This window comes from Sinocyclocheilus grahami, unplaced genomic scaffold (genome assembly GCF_001515645.1).
Source record: "Sinocyclocheilus grahami isolate Dianchi unplaced genomic scaffold, SAMN03320097.WGS_v1.1 scaffold56.1, whole genome shotgun sequence".
NCBI lineage: Eukaryota > Metazoa > Chordata > Actinopteri > Cypriniformes > Cyprinidae > Sinocyclocheilus > Sinocyclocheilus grahami.
In genome coordinates this window covers 749785-763354 of record NW_015505235.1, presented here as the reverse complement: position 1 = coordinate 763354, position 13570 = coordinate 749785, and the positions used below count along the sequence as shown (strand labels likewise).

At 36.1% G+C, this 13570-nt stretch overlaps 1 protein-coding gene across 1 annotated transcript in view; it reads right to left on the bottom strand.

The window, feature by feature from the left end:
- Positions 1-2968: 2968 nt before the first annotated feature.
- nampt1 (nicotinamide phosphoribosyltransferase 1) overlaps positions 2969-13570 on the bottom strand; it is a 23050-nt gene continuing 12448 nt past the window's right edge. The window contains exons 5-11 of the mRNA XM_016270303.1: positions 10211-10369; positions 9807-9943; positions 7430-7655; positions 6665-6784; positions 5126-5266; positions 4867-5001; positions 2969-3902 (exon numbers count right to left, since the gene is read on the bottom strand). Coding sequence (XP_016125789.1) covers positions 3789-3902; positions 4867-5001; positions 5126-5266; positions 6665-6784; positions 7430-7655; positions 9807-9943; positions 10211-10369 — 1032 coding nt within the window. The 3' untranslated portion in view covers positions 2969-3788. The remainder of the gene's footprint in view (positions 3903-4866; positions 5002-5125; positions 5267-6664; positions 6785-7429; positions 7656-9806; positions 9944-10210; positions 10370-13570) is intronic.

Here is a 13570-nt window from a genome sequence, read left to right as displayed (position 1 = left end):
TACGTTAACAACAGTTCTGCTGGAGCATGCGATATATATATATATATATATATATATATATATATATATATATATATGTGTATCTAAAAATATAAGTGTTCTTTTTTTATTAAAGGGTATATACACTTTCAAGCAGCATTTTCAATCACTTCATTATCCACAAAAGTTATATAACAAAGTGCTAAAAGTTGGCTAAGTTGTTGCTATAGCAACAGTTCCGAGTTCAGTTCAGTATCGCGAAATATCTAAAAATAAAAAAAAGTATTCTTTTATTATTATTATTATTTTAAATATAAATACAGTTTTGGGTAAGTTACTCTAAATAAATAATTAATTACTAGTTACTAATTACATCTTCAACCGTGTAATTAGATTACTGTACAAATTACTCTCTCCAAAAAGTATTTAATTACTTATTATTGCTAATTACTTTATCAACCTCGACAAGTTAATGATACAAGGATAGACATAAAATGGTTCTTTTCATTCTTTCAACTACATAAATTATTCTGGTCACACTTTAGATTAGGGTCCAATTCTCACTATTAACTATGACTTTTGCCTCAAAATATTCCTAATTACTGCTTATTAATACTTAGTTAAGTAGTTGTTAAGTTTAATAATTGGATAGGATTAAGGATTTAGAATAAGGTCTTGCAGAATAAGACATTAATATGTGCTTTTTGAGTAATAATAAACAGCTAATATCCCAGTAATATTCATGCTAATAACCAACAAGTTAATAGTGAGAATTGGACACTAAAGTGTTACCAATATTCTTATTAATTAATATAAATACAATTTTAGGCAGCATTTTCAATCATTTTAGTACAAACAAAAGTTATATTACAAAGTGTTGTATTACAAAATATTGCATGACAAAATATGTGGTCTAAAAATAAGTATTCTCTTCACATTTAAAGGAACACTCCACTATTTCTGAAAATAGGCTAATTTTCCAACTCCCCTAGAGTTAAACCGTTGAGTTTCACCGTTTTCGAATCCATTCAGGCGATCTCCGGGTCTGGCGGTAGCACTTTTAGCTGTAGCTTAGCATAGATCATTGAATCTGATTAGACCGTTAGCATCTCGCTCAAAAATGACAAAAGAGTTTCTATATTTTTCCTATTTAAAACTTGACTCTTCTGTAGTTGCATCGTGTACTCTAGACAGATTCAATGATCTATGCTAAGCTACAGCTAAAAGTGCTACTGCCAGACCCGGAGATCGCCTGAATGGATTAGAAAACGGTAAAACTCAACTGTTTAACTCTAGGGGAGTTGGAAAATTAGCCTATTTTCAAAAATAGTGGAGTGTTCCTTTAACTGTGTGTGTGTGTGTGTGGTGTATATAAATAATGACCACAAAAGTTAGAAAACAATGTGGAGCGATTTTAGTATTGCTATCGGACACTACATGACAAAACAAGTACTGCATAAATATTTTTAACCACTTATATTTATTATATGTATTTGCAGTCATTATATATTTCGTATTCATTATACTTTAATAATTATTAAAAAATATTTTCAGAATTGATATTATAGATTTACATGTAAATAATAAAAGGATGTTGGTGTTTTGTTTAAAACATTTTTAAAACTTTTAGCTAACTGTTCTGGGGCAGAAAAGTATAATCTGGGTATCTGCAGACACCGCAACGAAAACAAATTATGAATGAATGAAATCTATCAGTTCGTAACGCTTGTTGAAAATAGCAAAGTATACTGTATGTACATTGTGCAATGAATGGCTGCTACCAAACAGACCAGTAAAATATATTTTTTTAATCAAATGACCATGTGTTGCATCCAGAGATATACAACCCAAACCCGAATGGGTATGATATTGCTTTTTATTTAAACGTTCACACTAATTTTTCCTTAACACAGTTCTAAACTCGTCATCAAAATGAAGTGATTTCAATACTAGATTGAAGGCTAGTGCACTGAGAAACAGTTTACTGTCCTTACAGCAGCTATAAAAGGGAACTATTCCATAAAAAAGGAAAAGAAATAATAATAATTATAACATTTCAGCAAAAAGGATGGACTGTTGTCGTTGATTTAATATGCTGTCAAAATGGCATCGGTCATGTTAGTTTTAAAATATCCCAAGAAGTTGAAATAAAAAGGGAGACCCAACATATACATAAAGACATCAATGAAATTATAATTAGCAAGTATTGTCAATCAAACAAGTATGTACATACACACTCGCACCACACACACATATGCATATCAACACACGTGCCAGAGACATAAGTCTTTCTACAGAACGTAACAGATGCCTGAATTTTCTGTTGGTACAAAATGGGCATTAGACAAAAATAAGAACAGATCTCTGTTTGCACTAATAAGAAGCCAGCTCTCTCAAAACAAACACACACGCCGATATATACAAGAGAGGAGGCAGTTTGGCCACATTATTCTGACTATGGATATTTACTATGGCAACTCTGGTGGCATTTACGTCTGTCATCAAAAATAATGATAATGATTTTAATGTAGTTTGAAACAGTGAGTATAGAAAATAGTAAAACCAAGCTTTTCTAAAATGATTCCCGCTGTATAATAAAACGTGTTTTCAAATAAAGAGCCGCAGTGAGTAATATCAAAAAAAAAAAAAGTCATTTTTTTGTTGACTTAAATATTTCAGGTTTACATTGTATATCTTGATGTAGCATTTAACATGTTGGCAAAATCAGGATAATGTTCCCTGCAGAAAGGAAAGGGTGTATTATATTTGGATGAATCCTGTCAAGAACAAGTCCAGATCATATTTCACCCCAAAAATCAAAAGAAAGAAATAAGATATTATATTTTGCATAAAGAAAGAATATATATATATATATATATATATATAAACAATCCTTGTACTGAAATACTCAAAAATACTGTGTGCGTGTTTAAATATATATATATATATATATATATACTGTATATATATTTTTTTCTTTTTAAATATACAGTATTTATACAGCATGTATACAGCCTTTAATTTATGCTAATTTTAAATAAAAAATGTTTTTATTGAAATTTTAAAAAATACTGCATAACAGTAACAACATTTAATATTTTCAAAGAACGATTACTGAGAATCACCATTGAAAATGTTAAGAATTACAGTAAAAATTTAAGGTAAAAAATCTGGACACAGTATATGGTAATGGGAATTGGTGGTAAAATATGCTTAAATGTCATGGAAATAAAGCAAAAATGCTTATTTCTTTATGCAAAATGAAGTTTCTTATTTTTTCCTCTTGATTTTAGGGTGAAATGCGACCTAAACATGCTCTTTTAGGTTTAATCTTTCAAATAAAGCCAGAAATGACATCAAATAAACACAAGGCCAATGAAAGAGAATGAAAGTATCCCTCTAGTTCAGCCGTCTCCTTTGCATAAAGGAATAGATCAATCCTTGGCTAAAGTGATAAACCCTACACGCAACATTCACATTCAACAAACACGGAACGATTACCTTTCAGTCCTACAGTCAAGCAAAGCAAAATCTTCTCGCGGTATACGCACACATAAACGTCTCCATTCCTGCAAAGACGTGTGATCAATAGCACACTTGGTCAAATACACAGTTAAATGATTTAAATAGCATGATAACTGCTCTCATCCGCCGTTAGACAGAGACACTGAAGCGTAGCGGAGTCAGTAGACAGAAACATAGAACAGCTTTGTACACTGAACGTGGGGTAACTGTGTGTCCTCACGTCTGTCGGGACGCAGGTTCTCTCGGGTGGGTGTGGGTGGAGAGAGGGCTGACGGGAGACGCTCTCAGAGCAGCAGATCCTCCAATTCGCTCTCCTTCAGCTTGGCATTGTCTCTGACCTCATCGAAGGTGTACGTCTTTACAATCTTCCCGTTTCTGAACACAGTGTGCAGCAAGTCCTGTGAAGAGATGGGGAAACGGTCAAAATGAACTGACAAGATGACCATATGCAATTATCAGGGTTTTAGGGAGCTTTTAAAATCAAAATGTAATACCGGCATGAACAAAATTAATACCGTACGTCTCACAATCTCAAAATATGTGTTTTAATCCATTAATCAGGTATGCATTCAATTGCAAAATGCAAGTTTAAAATGCTCAAGACATGTTTTGTTTAATACATGCATGTGTATTTAAACTGGTTTATGCACTAATATATCCATACGTACAAATTATATTAATGACAAGCAATAAATAGTATCTAAATATTAAATGTGTTAATTTAAGATATTCAAGAATTTGCGTTAACTTAAATGTCATACAGTTTATTATATAACCTGAAAATCAGTAGTAATCAGAAAAGGAAAAAAAAAAAAGATGTTATGCTTTAATGCAGGACTTTTAATTATGAACAAGGCCAAAATACTCTGAGACGTTTATTTTGAAATGTCAATGGTTCACTACTTCCAGCTGCTAGTTCAAATTAGGGCGATAAAAAATGCAATCTTACAACCATCTGTAACATATTACACAATATAAACGGCATAAAGCAAACACTTCAATAAATTCTCAACAGTAAATAGTAAGCAATTGTTTGGCATAAATGCATATAATTCATTGATTGCGAACTGCTCTGAAACTGCAGAATGTTTGAACATTTAATTAAATCATAGCCTTTTGAAGTTTACCAATCACATTCGGCCGTATCCCAATTCCTGTTTTTCTTTCTCCAAATTTAAGACCTCTTAAAATAATAATGAAGACTTTTGTTATACCATTTAAGATATTTAAAACTTTTATAGCCTCAAACTTGATTTAATACTTTTTAAGGACTTGGGAGTGAATAAACAGTTTTCTCCTCATTAGTATTAAGTCAAATGCATTTAATTAATTGATTTTATTGATTCATTTTTAGTCACACACCTCTCCATATTCCTCAAGATCACCCTTCCCCTCTTCTAGAGTAACAAAATCTCCACTTGGCGTCCTGTGAAGAGAAAGCCGACCCTTCTTTGACCTTTTGTTGGGGTCTGCGACAGGGTCTTTGAAGACGTTGACCTGTAATTAACAACATATTATTAATAAATCATTTATTTTCTCAATACTACTGATTTGAATGATACATATTGTACACTGAAGTCAGCGAATGGAGCTGCTAAATCTGCCATCTCTCGACACTTACGCCCAGTCCGTTCGTCACCACATAACTGCACTTAAACGAGCAGTTGAGCAGATCTCGGGTCAGTTTCTGCAGCAGTGCTCCTCCTGAGCCAAACGCGATGTTCTCGATGCTCCATCTGTGCTCTTTCATGCCCTCCACAATCTGTATAACAAAGCAAAACAGGCACAGAATGAGTTTAAATTCATATAGCATACAGTCATGAGTAGTGGTCGACAACATGCCGATATTTGGCATTTTTCAAATATCGGCATCGGCCGATAAGTTTTTCCGATGCGTTCGAGGCGGGACTTTTATTTTGACGGCGCTGAGAACGGCAGACACACATCAGTGCTCCTCCTGAGCCAAACGCGATGTTCTCGATGCTCCATCTGTGCTCTTTCATGCCCTCCACAATCTGTATAACAAAGTAAAACAGGCACAGAATGAGTTTAAATTCATATAGCATACAGTCATGAGTAGTGGTCAAATATCGGCATCGGCCGATAAGTTTTTCCTCTTTGGCCGATGCGTTCGAGGCGGGACTTTTATTTTGACGGCGCTGAGAACGGCAGACACACATTGCTCACATTCTCCCTCTTGTTCGCTGTCGTCATTAACAGTTCTGTCTAATATGGATAGAAGTCTGTCTAATAATCCGATAGAACTGTTAAACAAAGGAATTAAAATGTTTCCAAAAAAGTATTATAACGATTGCTTTTATATTATTAGTGATAGAAAAGCAAACATTATAATACTGTCTCACTGTCTAATAATCCGATAGAACTGTTAAACAAAGGAATTAAAATGTTTCCAAAAAAGTATTATAACGATAGCTTTTATATTATTAGTGATAGAAAAGCAAACATTATAATACTGTCTCGTTTACCGTCAGCATTCAGCAAATACGCATTTAAATCATTTGAACAAATCTTTTAATGTCTATTAATAAACATTTAATTTTACAAACCTTGCAAACTTATTCGAATCTAGTTGAGATTTTGTGAAGTGTGCATTTGTATCCTGCATGATCACATGTGTTCTGTGTGATGGTCGGTCTGTGCGAATTGAATACAGACAGGAGGAGAGTTCAACCTCACTGGAGATGTGCCATCGACAAAATTTAAACTCGTGATTTCAAATTATGCTGCGCGTTATGCATTTGCCCACTGTCATTGCCCACTTGCCCACCGTTTTCACTGTGTGCTGTAGGTAAAATGAGTGTTACATTGGCTTAATTTGAAAAAAAAAAATGTATTCCCAATGCACACAAACTTCCCAGATTACTTAGTGCCCTGTTGGTTACAATGTTGACTTTTTATTAAATATTTATTTATTTGTGAAAAATACATTGTCATCTAAAGTATAAGCATGTTTTTTTTACACATTTATTTTTTATCCATTTTTAAATGATTTAAAATTTCTTAAATATTAATTAAAATAAATAAAATTATATCGGCTTTATATTGGCCATCGGCCACCCTGCTTTCCAAGATATCGGCATCGGCTGTCAAAAAACCAGTATCGGTCGACCACTAGTCATAAGCTGGACAACATACACACCTCCTGTAAAGTATTGATGTCCACACCGTCGCCCTGAATGACTCGGATGTAGGGTGGAAGCACCTTATAGCCTTTAGAGTTCTCAACCAGAGGAAATTTCTTTCCTAAAATTTCTAGGACCTGGAAAATAAGATGTAATAGACTTAATGGACATGCTATGCATCACACTATGCATATATATATATATATATAAAAAACAACATGAAATATCCAAATTATAGAATAATCAATCAGTTGCCAATAGGGTTGGGCCGATAGACGATGCCATCGTCCATCGCCAATGGCTGACAGCCATCACGATGTTAAGCTGACATCGTGATTTCTTCGTTGGGTAAGTATAGGCGACTGTATATAAATTGCGGGCATCAGGGAGCCGCTATTGAAACCGCTTTCGATTGCGCGCTCTCATTTTACTTTCACTTTCGAGATTCGCGATCACAAGGACTCTATACTATGGATCGGCAGTACTTACCACACATTTGACAAGATTAGATGTTTGTCATTGGTACTCAGGATCTGCAAATCATTCGCCACCGTCCTATCAGACATTTCTCCTTACTCTGTGTATGTGGTAAGTGAACTTTCATGTACTGTAATTCAACAGGCTACCGCTAGAAGCGGCTAACCTTTTAGTGGCTCCGTAGAATGCATTATTTGTTTCACGCTTCGGGCACACCCCTAACCCCAATTTGCCAATTTGGTAGACATTGCCCAACCCTAGTTGCCAGCTATAGTTAAGACGATTTTGGATGTGAAGATGTCTACCTTTAGCACTGTGTCTAGAGGGTTTCCTGAATCCGGTCTGACGACCAGCGGGGCGTCTGCGCTCCTCATCTCGATCAGACCCCTCAGGTCCTCACCCCAGATCTTCTCACAGGCGTTGTAGATGTCGTAGCTGTCGCTGACGATTGACACGGGGACAGAGGGGAACTGCTTGATGATGTGTTCAAAAGCGTCCTTCTCATGGTCCTTTCCCCAGGCAGTGATTGTGCTGCAATACAAAGACACAATCAGTGAGACCAGGCAACATCAAGAAAATTATTCTAAATTATTTATGAAAAAACTAAGTTATTATTATTACTACTACACTGTTCTGTTATTATTATTACTAATACTACTACTATTACCTATTCTTAAAATTATGGCTTTTTTCCAGCAATTCACTTATTTGTTAGCATTACAGACTTTACAGATAAAAAAATACAACTTTTTAATTAAAATTGTATAAAAGTACATACAAGTACTGTCATGTCTGTAATGCTTGCATATGCATAGTGTGTGTTAGCATTATAGACTTTACAGATATTATACTTTTTTTTACACTTACACTATAAAACTTCTAAGCAAATACACATACATTACATATACTGTATGTTTTGTGTGTGTGTGTGTGTGTGTGTGTGTGTGTGTAAAATTGCTAAATTATTTAAGAAAAATATTAATTATTATTGTTAAATTATTATTACTATTACTATGATTATCAGAATCAGAATCAGAATGAGTTTTTATTGCCAGGTATGTTTACACATACGAGGAATTTGTTTTCATGACAGAAGCTCCACAGTGTAACAGAATGACAGTGACAGAACAAAAACACAGATAATAAAAAATAGAAAAATAGAACAAGTAACTAAGGAATAAAAATATACAAATCGACAATTGTATGTACAGGTATATTATGTGCAAATTGAAATGTAGACTGAGTATGAGTGTTAGATAAATAAGTGTATGAGTGAATAAATAGTGTGTGTTCCACAGTTATTGTTAAGTGTTCATGAGATGGATGGCCTGAGGGAAAAAACTGTTCCTGTGTCTGGTCGTTCTGGTGCTCAGAGCTCTGTAGCGTCGACCAGATGGCAACAGTTCAAAGAGGGAGTGTGCTGGATGTGAGGAGTCCAGAGTGATTCTGCCAGCCCTTTTGCTCCCTCTGGACGAGTACAGTTCTTGGAGAGAAGGGAGGGTTGTACCAATGATTCGCTCAGCAGTCCGGACTCCCCTCTGAAGTCTTCTGAGGTCCGATTTGGTAGCTGAGCTGAACCAGACAGTTATTGAAGTGCAGAGGACAGATTCAATAATGGCGGAGTAGAACTGTTTCAGCAGCTCCTGTGGCAGGTTGAACTTCCTCAGCTGGCGAAGGAAGTACAACCTCTGCTGGGCCTTTTTCACAATGGAGTCAATGTGAGTGTCCCACTTCAGGTCCTGAGAGATTGTGGTGCCCAGGAACCTGAATGACTCCACTGCAGTCACAGTGCTGTCCATGATGGTGAGTGGGGGGAGTGCAGAGGGGTTTCTCCTGAAGTCCACGGTCATCTCCACAGTTTTGAGCGTGTTGAGCTCCAGGTTGTTGAGACTGCACCAGACAGCCAGCTGCTCGACCTCCTGTCTGTAAGCAGACTCGTCACCGTCCTGAATGAGGCCGATGAGTGTGGGGTCGTCTGCAAACTTCAGGAGCTTGACAGAGAGGTCTTTAGAGGGGCAGTCGTTGGTGTACAGGGAGAAGAGCAGAGGAGAGAGAACACAACCCTGAGGAGCTCCAGTGCTGATCGTACGGGTGCTGGATGTGTATTTTCCCAGCCTCACTAGCTGCTGTCTGTCTAGTTATTATTAAATAACATTCTTAATATGTGATTTTCTGCAATTTTCTGGCAATTCACTTATCTGTTAGCATTAAACCATTTTAATTAAAATTGTATTTTATACAAACTATATATTATAAATATAATAAAATTGCAAAAACATCACTCCTAAACCACTGTGCTGATTGTACTCAAGTTATGATATCTACCACTAGGTGGCAGCATTGTACAAAACATGCTATATGTCAACAAGACTAAATTTCAAAGCACCACTGAAACTAGTGCAACATTCCATTTCCATTTACTACAGTAAAAATTGCACTACAAATCGCTGGAGTGTGAAGAAACTCTGGTCTTTGGTACTTATGTAACAGGGCGCTGTCAGCTCCTGGTACAGGGCAGAAAATGCGAAGTGTAATGGTGCAGCACTAACTAACCAGAATGCATTGGGCCACATTATGTAATATCTTGCATACGACACAGTAAAAGGAAACTCTTTAGGCAAGTTCACATTGTTTTGCAATGCAATTTACTATCATCAAGCTCTTAGCTTCAAGTTGTTCCACCTGTGTTCTGCAGCTGGAACCGAGAAACCAGGAACCGGGTCTTTGGTGCCGTAGTACTTCTTAATAACACAGATTCCAGCCACGGTGTCTGTTCCTTTGAAGTTTACCAAGTGTGCAGATGCGCCGATACCAGCCGTCTGAAACCAAAACATCAGTATAAACACAGCTAGTCCAGAAACGAAACCATCAAGAGAAAATTACATGGTGGACGATGTTTGATATGTACTGTATGAATAAAATGCTTGGCATTCACAGTTAAATGTTGTGAATACGAGTAAGAAGACACTTCTGACTTGGATAGAGTCCCATGTACTTAAATCAGATTTGTTGGGTTTGGGTAACAGTAAACAGTCTCTCCAAGCTTTTAGCACTTCAAATGAAGTGTAGCAACACACAAACATCACCTCTTGAGATGAAACCCCTCTGTAGCCAAAGTCATGCAGTTTATATTCCAGTCCTTCCAGGCTCCCTGACGTTTCCATGAGATATTTGGCCAGAATCTTCTTCTGTTCTCGTGAGTTTGTCGCGACGGTGATGGGATACCAGCTCTGAACCAGGATAGTCTGTTGAGGAGACAATTTTGCATCATTTCAACAGTTCATTACATTAAATTATCAGAAACGTGTTGTTTTGTTAGCATTTCAGCACAATGAATGAACACGTCATGTCAGTGTTCCCCCAAATAATGCACCTTATAGCTCATGTATCGACACATCTGAAAGTTGCCGAATTTCTTGGAAATTAAAAAACAAAAGTGAAGTCAGCTGGAAACTGAATCCAAAAACAACCTAAAGCTCGATGCGACCCGAGTGCTTGGGAATGTGTCATAGAGACAGCACAGAGACTCCACAGAGGGTTTGCTGGACTCATACAAGGGGATGCCAGGCAGAAAAGCTTTGTTAAAGACCAGCCGGTCAAGTCAATATTATCATACTGCGCACATACCCTGATAAGCCCTGGGCACAAGCCTTTGGGCACAAGAACATCCTGGTGTCCCAGTCACATGAACCCGATTCAACTCATCTAAACATCTGAGATTCTAGGACAGTGATTTTTAATGCAACCACTGTGGTAGTTTGGTCACTTTTGGATGATTTTTTGCCCCAAACCATGGCTGCAAAACCCACACAATCCTCATTTCAAAATGATTTAATTAATTTCTCATTGTAGTCTCTGAACAATCAAAGTCGCAACCAATTTTACTTCAATAACTTTATGTATTTCTAAGTGAAACAGGATGTTCAGTGAGAAAAATGCTGGACGGGATTTGATTTTGTCCATCGGGAACTGATTGGATCATGAAAAGTGGGCATTAAGTCTCTTAATTTCTTAAAACAATGGCTAAATAGCAGTTTGGCTATCGGTTAACATTAATCAATAGCTCGCTAACCTAATAAAATTGTCAATCAAAAATTTTAAAGTAATTTCAAAGAAAAAAAAATGCACTAATAAAACATAATAAGATTTTTAAAAATAAATAAATAAGTTCAGGAACATCAGGCATGTAAACAGCTAAGGACAACAAAGAAGGAAAACCTGAACCACCCCTTATTATTATAATTATTAAATAATGAGTATTTAACAAATTTGTAATAACAATAATAACTATTATAAAGTTATTATAATACATAGTAATAATTACTACATGAATATATATAGATATACATACATCATTTTAGAAAATACAGTAAAATTATATATAATTTACATGTATACATTTCAATAAATTTTTTTAATTTCATATAAAATAAGTATTTAATAAATTAGTAATAAGACAATAATAACTATTATTAATTATAATAAAGAGTAATAACTATTACATTACTAATAATAAATATTATATGTAAATCATTTTAGAAAATAATGTAAAATTACATATTATTTACATATATAAATTACAATACATTATTTAAAGTGCCCCTAATATGGATTTTTGAAAATTACCTTTCATGCAGTGTGTAACGGCGCTCTAAGTGAATGAAAACACCCTGCAAATTTTTAAATCTAAAAGTGCACCGTGTATAAAGTTATTGTCTTTCAAAAGAAAGAGTCGACTCAGAGTCGAATCTTAAGCTGTTTCAAGTTGACGTCAACATGAAACATTAGCCCACTTGTTACGCGCGCAGACCCGGAAAAACTTGACCCTCCTCTCCCTCAAACACCGTAGCGGATTCATGTGGAGAAGACACTGTGCTCTGCACTGTGAGGGGAAATCCGTTAGGGTATGTCGAAAAACTCCCAACTCATTTTCTCCTCCACTTCAAAATCATCCTACATCGCTGCAGAAGCACTGACCCAGTGTTTACAAAGTGAACGTGCAAGGAGGGTCAAACACCCTTCACAAAAAAAAAAAAAAAGGTAATACAACGATGTAGGATGATTTTGAAGTTGGAGGAGAAAAGTGTTTGGAGTTTTTAGACATATCCTGTCTTGAACCGTACGCATGCGCCTCGCAGAGCTAGGACAAAACGAGCATTTGTGGTTAAAAAGTGTATAAATATATATATTTTTTTTAAGAAAATGACAGATCGTTTCGCTAGGTAAGACCCTTATTCCTCGGCTGGGATCGTGTAGAGCCCTTTGTAGCTGCATTGAAACTGCATTTTTAACCTTCAATCCATTGAGCACCACTGAAGTCCACTATATGGAGAAAAATACTAGAATGTTTTCCTCAAAAACCTTAAATTCTTTGCGACTGAAGAAACAGAGACATGAACATCTTTGTATGACATGGGGGTGAGTAAATGATCAGGAAATTTTTATTCTGAAAGTGGAGTAATTCTTTTAAAAACGGTTGCTGTCATGTACTGTAGCATGCAAAATACGTATTTAGCTTGTAGGTCACCGTCTAACCGGCTAACAGCAATATCGGTTCACTCGCAATTATCTAGAAATGTGTCGATGAATAGTGAATGTTTGTCATTGTTATTTCTTGGAGTTCTGATAAAGAATAGAGCAATACGATGGTGTACAAATTGCAGTGCTTTATCAATACGTTTCTGCATTGGGTTTGGAAAAATGAATCGTTGAGCGAACCGTTTGGGAGTCGTTGAGCAAAAAAGGAAAAAATAAATGCCTATTATAAGACAATGAAAGTGTTTTTTGACCATGCATGCATGTCAACCTGTTGTTGGGGACTCCCAAAACCAAAATATGAACCTTTCATGTGACCCAAATCACAGCAGCTCGTCAGACTATATATTCATATAATTAAAACAGCCTTTGTGATTTGATAATTGTTTTTAACCTTTTTACTCGATTTTGGCACTTGAAATTTGACATGTAATAAGAAGCAAAATTGACTTAATGGGGTCATATGATGCTTTTTTAAAGATCATTATTTTGTGTATTTGGTGTAACAGAATATGTTGACATGCTTTAATGTTCAAAAAACACATTATTTTTCAAATACTGTACATTATTGTAGGTCCTCTATGCCCCGCCTCTCTCAAACGCTTAGTTTTCTACAAAGTCCCGCCTTCCGACAAGCGCAGTCTGCTCTGATTGGCCAGCTGACCCAGTTGCATTGTTATTGGCCGAACACCGCAAGCACTCGTCGGAAATGTAACGCCCCTTACCATAATCGCGAGCTTCATCTTTCAAAATAAATGTAAAGACAGAGCCCGAATGGGGAACAGTCCCGTGACAAACACAGTGATGAAGCTGGTATGTGTTTGCAGTACACAAGCCACGGTTAAGACAGCTGACTCCACTGTGATGTGACCCCCCTCTCTTTCTCTCTCGCTCCCCTCTCTCTCTCTCTC